Source organism: Ziziphus jujuba, chromosome 8 (assembly GCF_031755915.1).
Source record: "Ziziphus jujuba cultivar Dongzao chromosome 8, ASM3175591v1".
NCBI classification, from domain to species: Eukaryota; Viridiplantae; Streptophyta; class Magnoliopsida; order Rosales; family Rhamnaceae; genus Ziziphus; species Ziziphus jujuba.
In genome coordinates this window covers 28,690,906-28,704,163 of record NC_083386.1, presented here as the reverse complement: position 1 = coordinate 28,704,163, position 13,258 = coordinate 28,690,906, and the positions used below count along the sequence as shown (strand labels likewise).

The window sequence follows — 13,258 nt, the reverse complement described above, 5'->3', positions numbered from 1 at the left end:
TTTCTTTTAAATATGATTTTGTTGTGAGCTGAAAAAAGAGTACCAGCAGTGGTTTGGGATTTGAAAGGCTTATGCTGACTGAAAACTGGTTGTGCATATAATAATGCTAGGACAAATCACATTTGGCTAAGAATGCAGCCTGTTGACTAATATAGTATTGTTTTTAATTCATCTATTTTATCATTGAAAATTTGGTGATTGGTCAAATCAGTTCTTTTATAACTTGAGAATAATTAGAAAAAATAAAAAATAAAAAAATAAATCTTTGCAGAATTGCATGATTGAGAAAAGCATGTTTCAACCAATCTCATAATTCATAATTGTTGGTATTTCCATAATAAGAGTAGGTATCTATTCCCTTCCAATCTTTTCTGTTCCTAGTTTCCTTCCCCTTCGTTCATTAATGGACCGACCCAAATGTGGGCTTTCTGTTTGGGCCCAAACTAAAACGGTGAGGCCCAAATAAAAGAAACGGCATCTGAGCTGTGCTCGTTTCGGAGGTAAAAGACGACATCTTTCAGAGTGAGAAGGATTAGTTAGACTGAGAGAGATGTACTTGAAGAAGGCGCTGTGGAGCGAGGCAATTAAACCGGAGAAGGGATCGCCGGAAAATGAGGCTGAGCACCCGGCGACGGCGGTGGGAGAGCTAGTGAGCTCGTTGATGGAGCAGAGAGTTTATCGAGAGGTGACACTCGCTCTCCGAAGCGGTCTGAGGGACGCGCGTGCCGAATTCTCATTCCTCCGAGTTCGCGGCCTCAAGAGTCTTCTCAAATTCCTCCGATCCGTTGCCGAGTCCGACTCCACCATTCACCTCTTCTCCCAGACACAATCTGTCCCTGAGCTTCAAGGTTTCCACCTCCTTTATTATTCGTGTTTCAATTTTTTGCTGTTTGAGAAAATTCGTCGAATGGAAGGAGAATTTTTTTACCTTTTTTACTTTAATTTAAGGTCTTAGAGTTGAAATGCTGGAGAGAGATTTTCTGGTGCTAGCGATTTATTTTTGATCTGTGATCTTTTGCCGAGAAAATGTGTTAGAAAGAAATTTGTGAATGGCCGATTATCCATTAAACGAGAAAAGTGTGGATTTTGGTATAATTTGGCGAGATAATGTATTGAAAGCGAAAAAGTAAACACGATTTTTTTTCACTTTTTTTTTTTTTCACAATTAATGCAACTTAGTTTTCAAACAGTGACAGCTTAACTGAGCCATAATGGTCGCAATTGTTGTCTAAGAATATGAAGAATACGGAGAAAGAAATTAAAAAAAAAAAAATGTGCATAACAAAGAATAAACTTTTTGTTCAAAGAAAATTTTTTAGAAAAAGAATAAGTAAAGTTGGTATTTTTTATCAAAGGCAATTTTTTTGCGATGTGCAGTGGTTCCGGTTCTGTTTCAACATTCATTGAAAGATTCAGTGGATGACACTGTTACAAATTTGGATCATATTTTTGGTGTCCAACCCATGAAGCTCACCAGTCCTTCAACTGATGCTGAAGTTTCACTTGCTTTGCGAGTTCTAGAGGGTTGCTGTCTGCTCCATAGAGAGAGTACTGTGTTGACTCATCAGTATAAAGCTATTCAGGTACCTGAATGGTTCAACATTTTATGATCTTCTATAACTTGATTATTTCAGAATCTCCTGATAAATATCTAGCGTTTTTAGCATGTTTAATGGAATCTCAGTTGCAATGTAGGCCATAGCTTTCCAATATTGGATGATATGAATGGAAATAAGATTTGCCATTGAATATGCAGGGCAAGAACCAACAAGTTTTCTTGTGTGCAGGTTCTGCATTTTTAGACTGAAAGCTTTCTTATTTGGTGTAGGTATTGATGAACATATTATCATTCCGGGGAGCTCTTGAGCAAGGTGCATGCCTAGATGCTTTAATTTCGATAATGTTGGATTCATCAGCCAATCAAGTGGTATATTGACACTTATACAGCTATTAGCTTATACAACTGCTGACCAATTATATATATATATATATATATATATATGAACACGTATATATTTGTTAGATAAAAAAGGATTTATATATATTTGGCTTCTACTAGTTTGTTAATGGTGTGTTTTATGCAAAGAAATAAATAAAATTAATATGTTGGTACTGTGCTCTCTATGCCAGTGTTTTTAGTTCCAGATGATCAAAGTTAGCCAATAATTCAATATTTCATCGGTGATGGAGTCTTTCAGGTTTTTGTTATCAATATATAACATGTTTGTATGTCTATTTTCAGGATTTTGAAGCATGCAATGGCATTGAAAAAGTTGCAGAACTCATAAGGGACAAACAAGTGGATGAAAATCTCAGGTTTTATTTTTCAGCCAGTGCATGTGGATCCTCTCCCTTATTTTAGGACCAACTTTAATAATGTTATCTGTATTTCATTCACGGTGATAAGTGTTTGTCTTTCTCTTCTGATTAGGTTGAAATGTGGAGAGTTCTTGCTTCTGCTCATTGGGCATGTAAATGGAAGAGATAGGCCTCCCCTTGCAACCATACATGAAGACATAAGGCGGCTTCTGGGTGAGAAATCTGCCTCCTTGATATGGGCAGCTAGTCAATTTGGCTCAACCCTTGATCCAGAACAAAGACTAACGGCACTGCACATCCAAGCACGCCGAGTGCTTGAGTCCTTGGACCTGTACTGAGTCAGCATTTAGGACAATCAACAAATATTTTTCCATTGTTTTCTATAGAAGGTGCCTTAGAAGGCATATTTTGTCCATTAGTTTGTATGTTAGTTTCCAGTAACGGTTAATAACTAAGGGAGAATTTTTAAGAGATGAGTTGCAACTGTGCACGTATATATTCTCTACAACTACAAGAGAAACAGAGAGAAACAGAGAGAAACAATTTTTCCGTATTTTCTTTTCTCATCTGTTGTAATTACAATTTACAAATTAGCTGTTTTTATATGGGAAATTAGATTATTCACGGTGTCATATATCTCTGTTGCTCTCCTGTGAGATTTATCACAAGCACGGAACACGTGGATTTCATCTCTATCTTCAATCCAACTGCATCCGGGGTCCTTATGCATTCCTTTATCCTTCATTAACTGTCTTATTCTGGCTAAATCATTCCATCTTCTTTTGTAAGCATACAAGTTAGCCAACAAAACGTAGTTCCCTGTATTATTAGGTTCCAACTCCGTTAGCTTCTTCGCCACCGTTTCTCCCAACTCAACATTACCATGGACAACACAGCCTCCAAGCAGAGCACCCCACAGAACCGAGTCGGGTTCCATGGGAAGTTTCTTGGCGAATTTGTAAGCCTCATTAAGCTGACCTGCACGGCTTAGAAGATCAACCATGCATGTGTAATGCTTTAGTGTGGGTTTCAAATTGTAATACTGCATCGAAGCAAAGAATTCATAACCTGTTTCGACTGATCCAGCATGAACACAAGATGAAAGAACAGATAAGAAAGTTATGTAGTCCGGTCTAAACCCATCTTCCAACATTCTGAAGAAGAAAGTAATTCCCTCCTCCCCATATCCATGCATGGCATATGCAGTCAGCATGGCATTATGGGAGACCAAATTAGGGTTTGTAATCCTGTTATAAGCCTGCAATGCATGTTTCAAGCTTCCACATTTTGCATACATATCTACAAGAGCTGCTCCTATGTAAACGTCCCAGTCATACCCGCATCTAATTGAATGTGCATGAAGCTGCTTACCTCTCTCGATTGTGGCCAACCTTGAACACGCTGGTAACATGATTCCAACTGTGTATATATCAGGCCTTAGATTTGAAGTTTGCATTTCAGAGAACAGCTCCATTGCCGAGTCAAAATGGTTGTTTCCCACATAACCAGCTAGTATGCCATTCCAAGTATATATATTCGGTTCAAAACCATCTTCTCTCATCTTTTGAAGACAATTTTGGATTTTTTCTATTTGATTGCAACGGGCATAGCCAGAGATCAAAATGTTCCAAGTAGCCATATCCCTTTCACTTACTTCATCAAAAGCCATCTGAGCAGCCGGTAGATCTTCAAATCTAGTATACATCTCTACTAGAGCTCCACCAACAAAGGAGTTAGACTGCAGACCCCTTAAAATAGCTTGGGAATGTATCTCCTTCCCTAGTCTAAAGGATGGCATACCAGCACAAGCAGTAAGAACACTTCCTAGAGTAAACGAATCAGGTTCAATCCCCTCTGACAGTAATTCTTGAAACGTTCCTAACGCTTCATCAAACAAAAAATTGTCTGTATACCCTGAAATCATTGAGTTCCAGGAAACTAAGTTCCTCTCGGCGCCTGTTGATTCCATCTGATCAAATAACTCCTTGGCTTTGGAGATGTCACCATTCTCAAAATACCCAACAACCATGGTATTGTATGAGAGTGTGCTTTTGATCAAAAAATTGGAAAATATCTTGAAACCACTTCTCATATCAGCACATTTCCTGTACATGTCGACCAAACCATTTAAAAGAAAAGGGTTGGACAAAAAACCATGTCTGGTGATATATCCATGGATTTCTTTCCCCATACCTAGTCTTCGAAGTCTAGCACAAACCGGAAGAACACTCGCCAAGGTTTGTGCATTTGGCCTGAATCCTGCTGCTTGCATTCTGAACAACAACTCTATGGCTTCCTCATCATAACCATTCTGTGAGAAGCCTCCCAGAACTGCACTCCAAGAAACAAGATTGGACGTCAACTTATCCGAATGCATTCTATTCAAGTAATCCAATGCCTCATACACCCTCCCATTGGTGGCACATGCTGTGATAATAGAATTCCATGAAACATGGTCCTTCTCCACCATCTTCGTTATAACTTTTTTGGCATCATCTAAGCTTCCGCATTTGCCATACATATCTACCAGAGCATTACCCACATATTTATTCGCAAAAAATTGAAACTTTATCGCAATCGCATGGAATTGTCTCCCCAGTTCTAGTCCCCCCAGTCCACTACAAATCTTAAACAGTAATGGAAACACGAAAAATTCCAACCCAATACCTTCCAATTGCAACTCTAAAAACAGAAAAAGCGCTTCGTCAAAGAAGCCATGATCAACATGAACACCAAGAATAGCAGTCCAAGAGTACAAGTTTCTTAGGGGCAAACCATCAAACAAAACAACTGCATCCTCCAAACAACCACATCTCGAATACATCTGGAGCAGTTTGGTACCCACAAACTCGACTCCGTGAAACCCAGTTTTGATGGTGTGGGCATGAATCTGTTTTCCCAAATGTGGGCATTTACAGGATTCGAGAACCGTAGCATATGAAGTAGAATTTACTGGTTTATCAAATATGAAGGCATGGGTATCTGTTTGCAGAGAAATGAGCATGGTTTGGCTGGTCGGCTCTCGTCTATGAAACGAAATGCCAGTGGGCTTGTGAGAAAGGGGATTCTTGGAACCACGGTTCAGTTGTGAAGAAGTTGGCAGCTGATGGTGAGTGATGGGTTTAACGAGTTGGGCAGACATCTTTGTCTGTGAATCCAACATCAATCACTATGCTGTAGCTTAATCTACATGAAAATTTGAAGCCATAGCCAAAATTATGAGGAAAGCAAACCATGCGTCAATATCATATTGATTCGTGCATGTGCATGTTTCGAACCCAAACCACCATAGCAAGTAGCACACTGTTACCTTCACACAACTATATGGTTGGGCTAGAAAAGCGAATATAGCCTCTTCTTTTTTTTTTTTTGCAAAAAAATTTTTTAACCATTTATTTGTTTTTACTTTTTTACATTAAATTTCTTCCTTTTTTTTCCACATTATTGAAGAAAAAAAAAAAACCCTTTTTTTGTTGTTAATCGAGCAATTTTCTTTGACTTTGAACAATATTAATTATTTGTATATTTCGAGCAATTTTCTTTGACTTTGAACAATATTAATTATTTGTATATTTAAAGGGTAGATGGTTATTCTTTGGATAAATTACAAAAACTTAACCATCTAGTTTCTTTCTTTTTTTCTTTTTTTCTTTTCACATATACCATTTATTTTTAAATTTTTGCATATACTTCCATTTGAGTTTTAAAATCATTGCAATGACTATCTTCCTATCAATCTCTAATGTAAATAAAATACATTATTAACTAACTAGGTCTACTTTTTTTAAAAAAAGACAAGAATAATTAACCTCATTTAAAAAAATTAAAAAAAAAAAAACACCTTGATTATCTTACTAGGCAAACAATACTCCTTATGAGTAGTTAACAAAATAAAGCTCGCCGATGGTTCAACACAAAAGTTAGTTGAAAATTAAAACTATCATTCAAAAAAAGCTCACCACTAATTTTAGGTTTAACACATGAAAATAAAGAAAACTTTCATATGGACTATAATAAAGTATATTAAAGGTGATTATATATGAAAAAATAAGTTATGGATAAATTTGAAGAGTTTCCAATGCTCTTAAACAGGAGAGAAGCTTCAGTACATCATATGTATATACATCTTAATTGAGTGAGATATTCTCTATAAATGAGAGTGTGTATATAAACCCGGAGCCTTAAAGTTTTTTTTTTTGCTCAAATGGTGGATGAGAAGGTGGCTTCAAAATGAATGTGAAGATGGATGATGAATTAGTAGTAATAACCCACAAAGCTAGTTTAATAAATTTCAATTTTGGCTGTTCTAGTAAACGTGGATGACCTAAAATGGGTTGAATTTGTACTCTAATAAATTGCGTTGCATTTGATATATCTTAAATTAAAATTACAAAATCCAAGATGCTCGTTAGTTCTTCATCATTGTCAATACCAAATTCAAGGAGTCAAAGATTAGCACAAAGGGTTTTGGCCGCAATACTTTTAAAAAAAAATAAAAATAAAAATTATTAATTATTTTTTTTATTTTTCAGTATTTATTTTTCATTTTAAAAAAAAAAAAGTCTGTCTTTCCACTTAGTAAGAGGCCCTTTAGTCTTTTAAAGTTATAATTTTAACACCAACCGGCTCAGTTAACTTAAGAGGGGTAGTCACGGCATGCAATGATCATTTTGAAATTCAAAGGAAAGTATCTGCCAAAATTGAAAAATGAATGGTATTATAAATGAACAAATAATAATGAAACTAGAAGGATAAGTTTCTGCAATTTACCCGTTATTATTTTTCCTTTTCTTTTCTGTTTTATGAGGTATATGTTAGGTTTATAACTTTGTCGGAATTAATTTATAAAGGACATATTTTCAAAGTCAACAGAAGAAAGGGAAAAGGATAAACTTTCAAAAATTAGTCACTCATGAATCATATTCTTATTACCCGTGAGTTTTTTTCCTTTTTTCTTTTTTTCTTTTTTTTTTTTTTTGGATAAAAAGAAAGAATGTTTAATAACTTAAGTAAAGCTCCCAAAAAAAACAAAGTAACATTCTTTTTTTTTTTTTTTCCGTTTGGAGCAGAATAAAGCAACGCTCCTATAGTAAAAGCAAAATGGTTATAGATTCCAAGTACAAAAAGATAATTATAAAATATAAACATTTTTCCAACTAATTTAGCATCTTTCTTTTTGAAAGGTAATGGACAGATCCAACATATTTATAACCATTGACTTTTATGCAAAACAACGTTCTTAAAAGAAGAACCTTTTCATGTGTTTTTTCTTTCTTCCATTTTTTTTTTTTTTTTAATTTTATGCAACTTAAAAGGAGATAAAACGTATCTTTTAGTTTAACCAAACAAATGCGAAATTGCAACATCTCATTCTTAATCACGTTATCCCAAACCGGCGGTTCCTTCGAGGAAAATAATAAAGAAAGAAATACTATGTTCCTAAATCACTTTAGAAGTCTTGCAAACAAAAAAATTTCTTAAATCCAGAAACAACAATGATGGTTTTCTTCTTTTCCTCCTATAATTTGTTAAATTGATGATTTATAAAGTACGAACAAATTAATCAACTACCACCATTTGAAGAAGAAAAAGAAAAAAAAAATTGACTTTTAAGAATATATATTTATATATAAAAAAAAAGAAAAGAATATATATGAATATAATAGATGTATAACCGTCTCATCTTGTACATGTTATAAATATTAATTTCCTATTAGTCCATCATAGTCTAAACGAAGTTTGGCATTGCCATGGCTACTATTATATAGTTAGGGTTCTAGAAAGTGACCTGCCGTTCATCATTTTAGGTACCGTATAGACAATTAGAAAATGTTTATATATGATCAAAAACGTAGACAGACATTCGATTATTATTATCAAGCAAGAAAAAGGGTGGATTTTAATTTCATCAAAAAAGAGAAGTTTAATATCGTTTTCCAATTAATTGCCATTACCTATTTAATTTCCTATCTAGGCTTTCTACAAGTCTCCTTTGCAGCAATACCAATGATATATGTATCACTTTGACATTAAGCAAGACAAATGCCAATTAGTCTATTATATATATATATATATATATATATATATATGTGTGTGTGTGTATATAGTGGTTTGATGAGTGACTAATCTATATGAACGTGTACATATCTAAATTAAGAACCTGCTATAGAATGATAAAAATGAACGTCATGATAATTGGATATATATATATATATACACACATATAATGGTAAAATAAAAAATAATGAGAAATCATTATAACTAGTTATATAGTAGGTAATTTAATATTGGGATCTCTTAATTAAATATTGATCATTACTATAGTTTTAGTTTCTTTTGCCTTTATGGTAGCCCAAAGAATAGTAAACCTAAATTTCCCACCGACATATTATGGCTAAGCTATAGCTAGAAATTTTCGAGGTACAAAATATTCAAATCATTGACAAATTTGTGTGAGCAAAAGAAAAGAGAATTTGGAGTAGATGGCCAAGTTTAGCAAGAAAAAAGATCATCATCTATGATGGGTGTGGTGGGGGTGGTGCATCTCCACCTAAGGAGGAAAACCCTAGTGCTAGACACCTTAGATTAAATAGATTAAAAATATTATATATAAGGAGGTCCATATGTAATAATTAATATAATAATAAAAATTTAAATTAAAAAAGAAAAAATGGGAAATGGGGGAGGGGTCTACATCTGGATGCATGGTTTTGCAGAGAGAGAAGGTGATAGTAGTAGTAGTAGCTATATAGCTAGATTATTCTCTTCACCCCCCGGGCATGGTTACCGAGGAGAATGTTTGTGGGTCCCACATGAAAGACAAAGAAGGGAGAAATGCCAGTCAAGCTAGGGCTTCTTTGTCTTTAAATATAAGAAAGAATGGAATATGGAGGAGATGATGATGATGATGATGATGATGATGGAGAGTAGTAATTATCATTTCCAGAAAATGGAGCACAATGCCATGACTGAGACTGCCAATTTGAGTGCCCATTAAAGGAAATCATTATAATTTATAAACCCAATTTCCTCATCAAACCCAGAAAAAAATTTCTCAATTAATCTCTTTCTTATTTTCTAGTGCCTAAAAAGCTTAATTAATATTTTCAAAATGTTATCATACATATAATATGTATGTATAGAGAGCATGTGAAAGTATAGTTTGATGGGTCATACCTAGTCATACCTATGACCTAGCTTTTTTGCTTCTGGTTATTCTTTCTTCAGAGATACCTATTGTGACTTGTTGATCAAGGTGGTTATTTTAATGGGAGGGAATTGAAGGAAGAAGAATCTCAAAGACCCAGATTGGTGCTGAAAAGACCTGACATTTCTGACCTGTTTGCCAAGCCAAAAAGAAAGAAAAAGAAAAAGGGAGAGAGAACTTTTGCTGTAAAGAGATTGACAGCCATCATTCCACTTATATTCACTTTGAAAGTTGTAAAAGAAAAAAAATAATAATAATAATAAAAAATCCAAAATAAATTGCCAATAATCAAGCCCACAGATCCCAGTGCGCTAATTAAACAACAACAACTACAAAAAATAATAATAAAATAAGTCAATTAAGTTTGTTCTGTTGACTAATTAAAATGCGTACATAAAAATAATTAAACATATATGGAAGATTAATTATTTTGGTAGCAGAGATATGGAAAACATAAAAAGCAGTACTAGTAGTTGTACTTCTTCTGATTCATGAAAACTCTCTTTTGCTGCTAGTTGCTGTGGTAGATATGAAACATATAACAAGAGAGCGAAAAGGCCGTGGCGTGCAAGCCCAAGAAGGAGTCTTTCTGTATAATTTCTTCTAGACGATCAAAGCTCTATAAATGAAGAAATTTTACATTATGGAAATTAAGACTTTCCCTTGGCCTCTTGTTCTTATCCTTTTACACAGCATTGCAAGAAAAATCCTTTTGAAGCCCAACCTAAAAATAAAGCTTCAAACACATCCATATTTTTCCAAAAGATTAAAGAAAAATTTAATTAAAAAAAAAAAAAAAAGAGGACGGAAAAGAAATTAAGAGAATTCCCTTTCAAAAAAAAAAAAAAAAAAAAGATCGATGAAAAAGTACAACCATGAAAGAAACGAGAAGCAAAGAAAGAAAGAAACCCCATGTACCCTATTTGTTAGTTTGATCATCAAAGACACCAAAACAAAGTGAAAAAAGGAACAGCAAAAACCAAAACACCATTAATTCTTGACCTTCAGTTGCTCTTTTTATTTTTTTCATTTTTTTTTTTTTTTTGGGGGGTGGGATTTTATTTACCATGATCCTCCTCCTAACATTCCAGTCCAATACCCACCAGAATCTCCTTGCCCTCTATTTTGCTGATCAAACTCAGTAGTAGTAGCAGTAGTCGTAGCATTTCCTGAAACCTGCTTCAATTCCTCATTAGGAAACAAAAGCCTTGCACTTGTCTCTTGCACCCCATTTAGACCTCCATACCCATTTTCAAACCCATCAAGACCGAAATTTAAACTCGGTTTAAATTCTTGCATAGGAAAACCAGTTGGAAACATTGTATTCGAATTCGGTACCACAGACATAGGATTAATGAATGAGTTCAAACCCCTTGAAGCAATAATCCCAGTCTTGAGAAGCTCCATAGCAGAGAAAGGTGATGAAGTTGATGATATTGAAGAGTTAGGGTTTTGATGATGGTGGCTTTGGCTTTTATTTTGATCATGAGTAGTAGTAGTAGTAGTAGTATAAGGTACTTCAACAAATCTAGAAATACCATCATAGTCCTGATCACTTGGTGGGTAAGCTAGGTTGAGATCTTGACCATGGTGGATCTTAGGGTTTTGAGAAGCAGATTGGGGGAAGGTGCTACTTGGTGTGTTCAGATGATGATGAATATGATCATGATCATGAAGATGATGAGCTAGCTTCTTTGCTGCTGAAGATGGTGATGATGTTGATGTTGATGTAGTTGATGATCTTTTGTTCTTCCTTGAACCTCCACCCACTGGAACATTTCTCAAAGACCCACCTTCAGTCCAATACCTTCTACAAGTCTTGCAGAAGTACCTTGGCTGAGATAGACTATAATTGTTGTAGTAGCAGAATTTTGTGTTGGTTGAATTGCACCTTGGACAGTTTAAAGCTTGATCTTTTTGTGGTCTTGTTCTTCTTTCTAACATAGGTCTTGAACCCTCCATAGGCTTAATTACTCCAATTCCCTGAAAAAAAGATATATAAAAAGTTAAAAAAACAAAAAAATAAAGCTAAACAAGAAAAGGGAAAAAAAAGAAAAAAAAGGGACATATAAAACCTCATCATAATCAAAAAGAAAAGTAATTGTCATTCAAAAAAAAAAAAAATTTAAAGACACAGATGGAGAAAAGGAAGTTAAAAGGAAACAAACAAAGAAACTGCTTTTTAATAAACTTTGAAAGATTACAACAGCAACAACAACAACAACAAAAACAACATGTTGTATAACTTTTTTAATTTTTTTTTTTAAGCTTGGATTTTTCCTTTATCAGAGATATTGATCGAAAAAAATAAAAGAGAATTTTATTCTTTTAAAAAACAAAAGTGCAGTACTTTCTACTACTACTTTAAGATAAAATGAAAGATCCTAGAAAGAAACAGCAAGAATTCAGAAGAAGAAAAAAAACATTGAAAACTGGGAAGCCCAGAAGAAGAAAGTTTTGTAAACTCCAAAATTCAGGTGATAATTTTCATGATTTTTTGGAGGAAAAGAAAAAAGAAAAAAGGTATCACTTTACCTGAGGCCACTGAGCTGTATCCATGGATTAAGAGAGGGAGAAAAAGAGAGAGAGAGAGAGAGAGAGTGGACTAGAGAAAAGGAAAAAATAAAAAATAAAAGAGAAAAAAAAAATAAAAGGGTTATGGAGTCTTCAAGGAGAGGAAAATCACCCCACTTTTTGTGTAGCAGATGGTCTTAAAAGCTAGTTTGGAACACTAAAGAAAGGGTAATGTGTGGTGGTTCCATGTGTTGGCCAACTATATGAGAGAGAGAGAGAGAAGAGAGATAAAGAATGATAAAAGAAAGAGATAGATAAAGAGGGTAGTCTTGTCTTTCAGTTGTGTGTTTCCATTATTACCATTCTACACTCCTATATATGGGAATACTTTTTACATTTGCGTATAATTTTTTAAGATAATTTGGACAATATCATATACATATATATATATATATATGTATTTAGTCAGTCGAAGATCTTTCGTATAATATATATACCTTTTGGCTGTCCATATTCATGTACTGTGCAAATTTAGTGGCTTTTGCTTCCTTCATATATATAAACTCTCTTTTTTACTTGTTCCTTTTTTCTGATTATTTTCCAGTTATATTTTGCACTGTTCAGGAGAGGATGGAGTATGTATATACATATATATATATATATATATATATATATATTTTTTTTAGCCATCAAAAGCATATAGAAAAAGAGAAAAAGGAATTTCGTGGGCTCCTTGTACCAATGGCGTTTTGACTATCGATCAGCATTGAGCAGCTCCTATATATCCAAATAGAATTCGAATAGGTTAACTTTGCTCCAATTACATATGTTCCAAATGAAAACAAATGAAATAAGGATTAATTACATTTCAGTACTTACCATCTAATTTTATGATATTTTAATTTAAACCATAATTTTAAAATCTATTATATTGAACATTCCAATTTTTAATATGGTGTTAATTAATCATTTTATAAACTTCATAATTATGGTTTTTAATCCCTAATGGGATTGTGGAGTATAATAAGTTCCATTCTTTTCAAATTGAATTGGATGTTTTACATTTTACTGAGTTATATGGAATATTATTTTTTGTTACTTGATATTGAAAATTTTTGAAATAATTGGACTGATGTACCTAATCAAAATTATAATGTTCAATATGGTGGATTTTAAAAGTAATTACATTAATTACAGCATCCTGATATCAAAAGTACT

At 33.8% G+C, this 13,258-nt stretch overlaps 3 protein-coding genes across 5 annotated transcripts; 1 reads left to right on the top strand and 2 right to left on the bottom strand.

The window, feature by feature from the left end:
- The first annotated feature begins 4 nt into the window (after window positions 1–4).
- Window positions 5–2,951, top strand: LOC107421841 (uncharacterized). The gene is made up of 5 exons (XM_016031179.4): window positions 5–848; window positions 1,378–1,583; window positions 1,829–1,927; window positions 2,243–2,316; window positions 2,432–2,951. Exons 1-5 carry the CDS (start codon window positions 551–553, stop codon window positions 2,655–2,657), a joined length of 903 nt encoding a protein of 300 aa, XP_015886665.1. The 5' UTR covers window positions 5–550; the 3' UTR covers window positions 2,658–2,951.
- Window positions 2,903–5,690, bottom strand: LOC107421840 (pentatricopeptide repeat-containing protein At2g13600). The gene has a single exon (XM_016031178.4). It carries the CDS (start codon window positions 5,480–5,482, stop codon window positions 2,903–2,905), a length of 2,580 nt encoding a protein of 859 aa, XP_015886664.3. The 5' UTR covers window positions 5,483–5,690.
- A 4,166-nt stretch (window positions 5,691–9,856) lies between these two features.
- On the bottom strand, window positions 9,857–12,299 carry LOC107421807 (dof zinc finger protein DOF4.6). 3 transcript variants are annotated; one of them, XM_016031136.4, is made up of 2 exons: window positions 12,062–12,299; window positions 9,857–11,509 (listed from the first exon to the last, which is right to left on the bottom strand). In XM_016031136.4, exons 1-2 carry the CDS (start codon window positions 12,083–12,085, stop codon window positions 10,589–10,591), a joined length of 945 nt encoding a protein of 314 aa, XP_015886622.1. In that variant the 5' UTR covers window positions 12,086–12,299; the 3' UTR covers window positions 9,857–10,588. The 3 variants fall into 3 exon arrangements, with proteins under 3 accessions (XP_015886622.1, XP_060675282.1, XP_048325362.1); XM_060819299.1 differs by lacking the exon at window positions 12,062–12,299 and adding an exon at window positions 11,951–11,968; XM_048469405.2 differs by lacking the exon at window positions 12,062–12,299 and adding an exon at window positions 11,602–11,926.
- Window positions 12,300–13,258: the final 959 nt, after the last annotated feature.

What these genes read in the sequence shown, in the direction of transcription:
- LOC107421841 (XM_016031179.4), top strand. Translation starts at nt 551, where the DNA reads ATGTACTTGAAGAAGGCGCTGTGGAGCGAGGCAATTAAACCGGAGAAG. An exon ending in ATCTGTCCCTGAGCTTCAAG is followed by an intron (nt 849 to 1,377) that starts GTTTCCACCTCC and finishes TGCGATGTGCAG; the next exon opens with TGGTTCCGGTTCTGTTTCAA. An exon ending in ATCAGTATAAAGCTATTCAG is followed by an intron (nt 1,584 to 1,828) that starts GTACCTGAATGG and finishes TATTTGGTGTAG; the next exon opens with GTATTGATGAACATATTATC.
- LOC107421840 (XM_016031178.4), bottom strand. Translation starts at nt 5,482, where the DNA reads ATGTTGGATTCACAGACAAAGATGTCTGCCCAACTCGTTAAACCCATC.
- LOC107421807 (XM_048469405.2), bottom strand. Translation starts at nt 11,634, where the DNA reads ATGACAATTACTTTTCTTTTTGATTATGATGAG. An exon ending in TTCTTTTTGATTATGATGAG is followed by an intron (nt 11,510 to 11,601) that starts GTTTTATATGTC and finishes TCTTTTTTTCAG; the next exon opens with GGAATTGGAGTAATTAAGCC.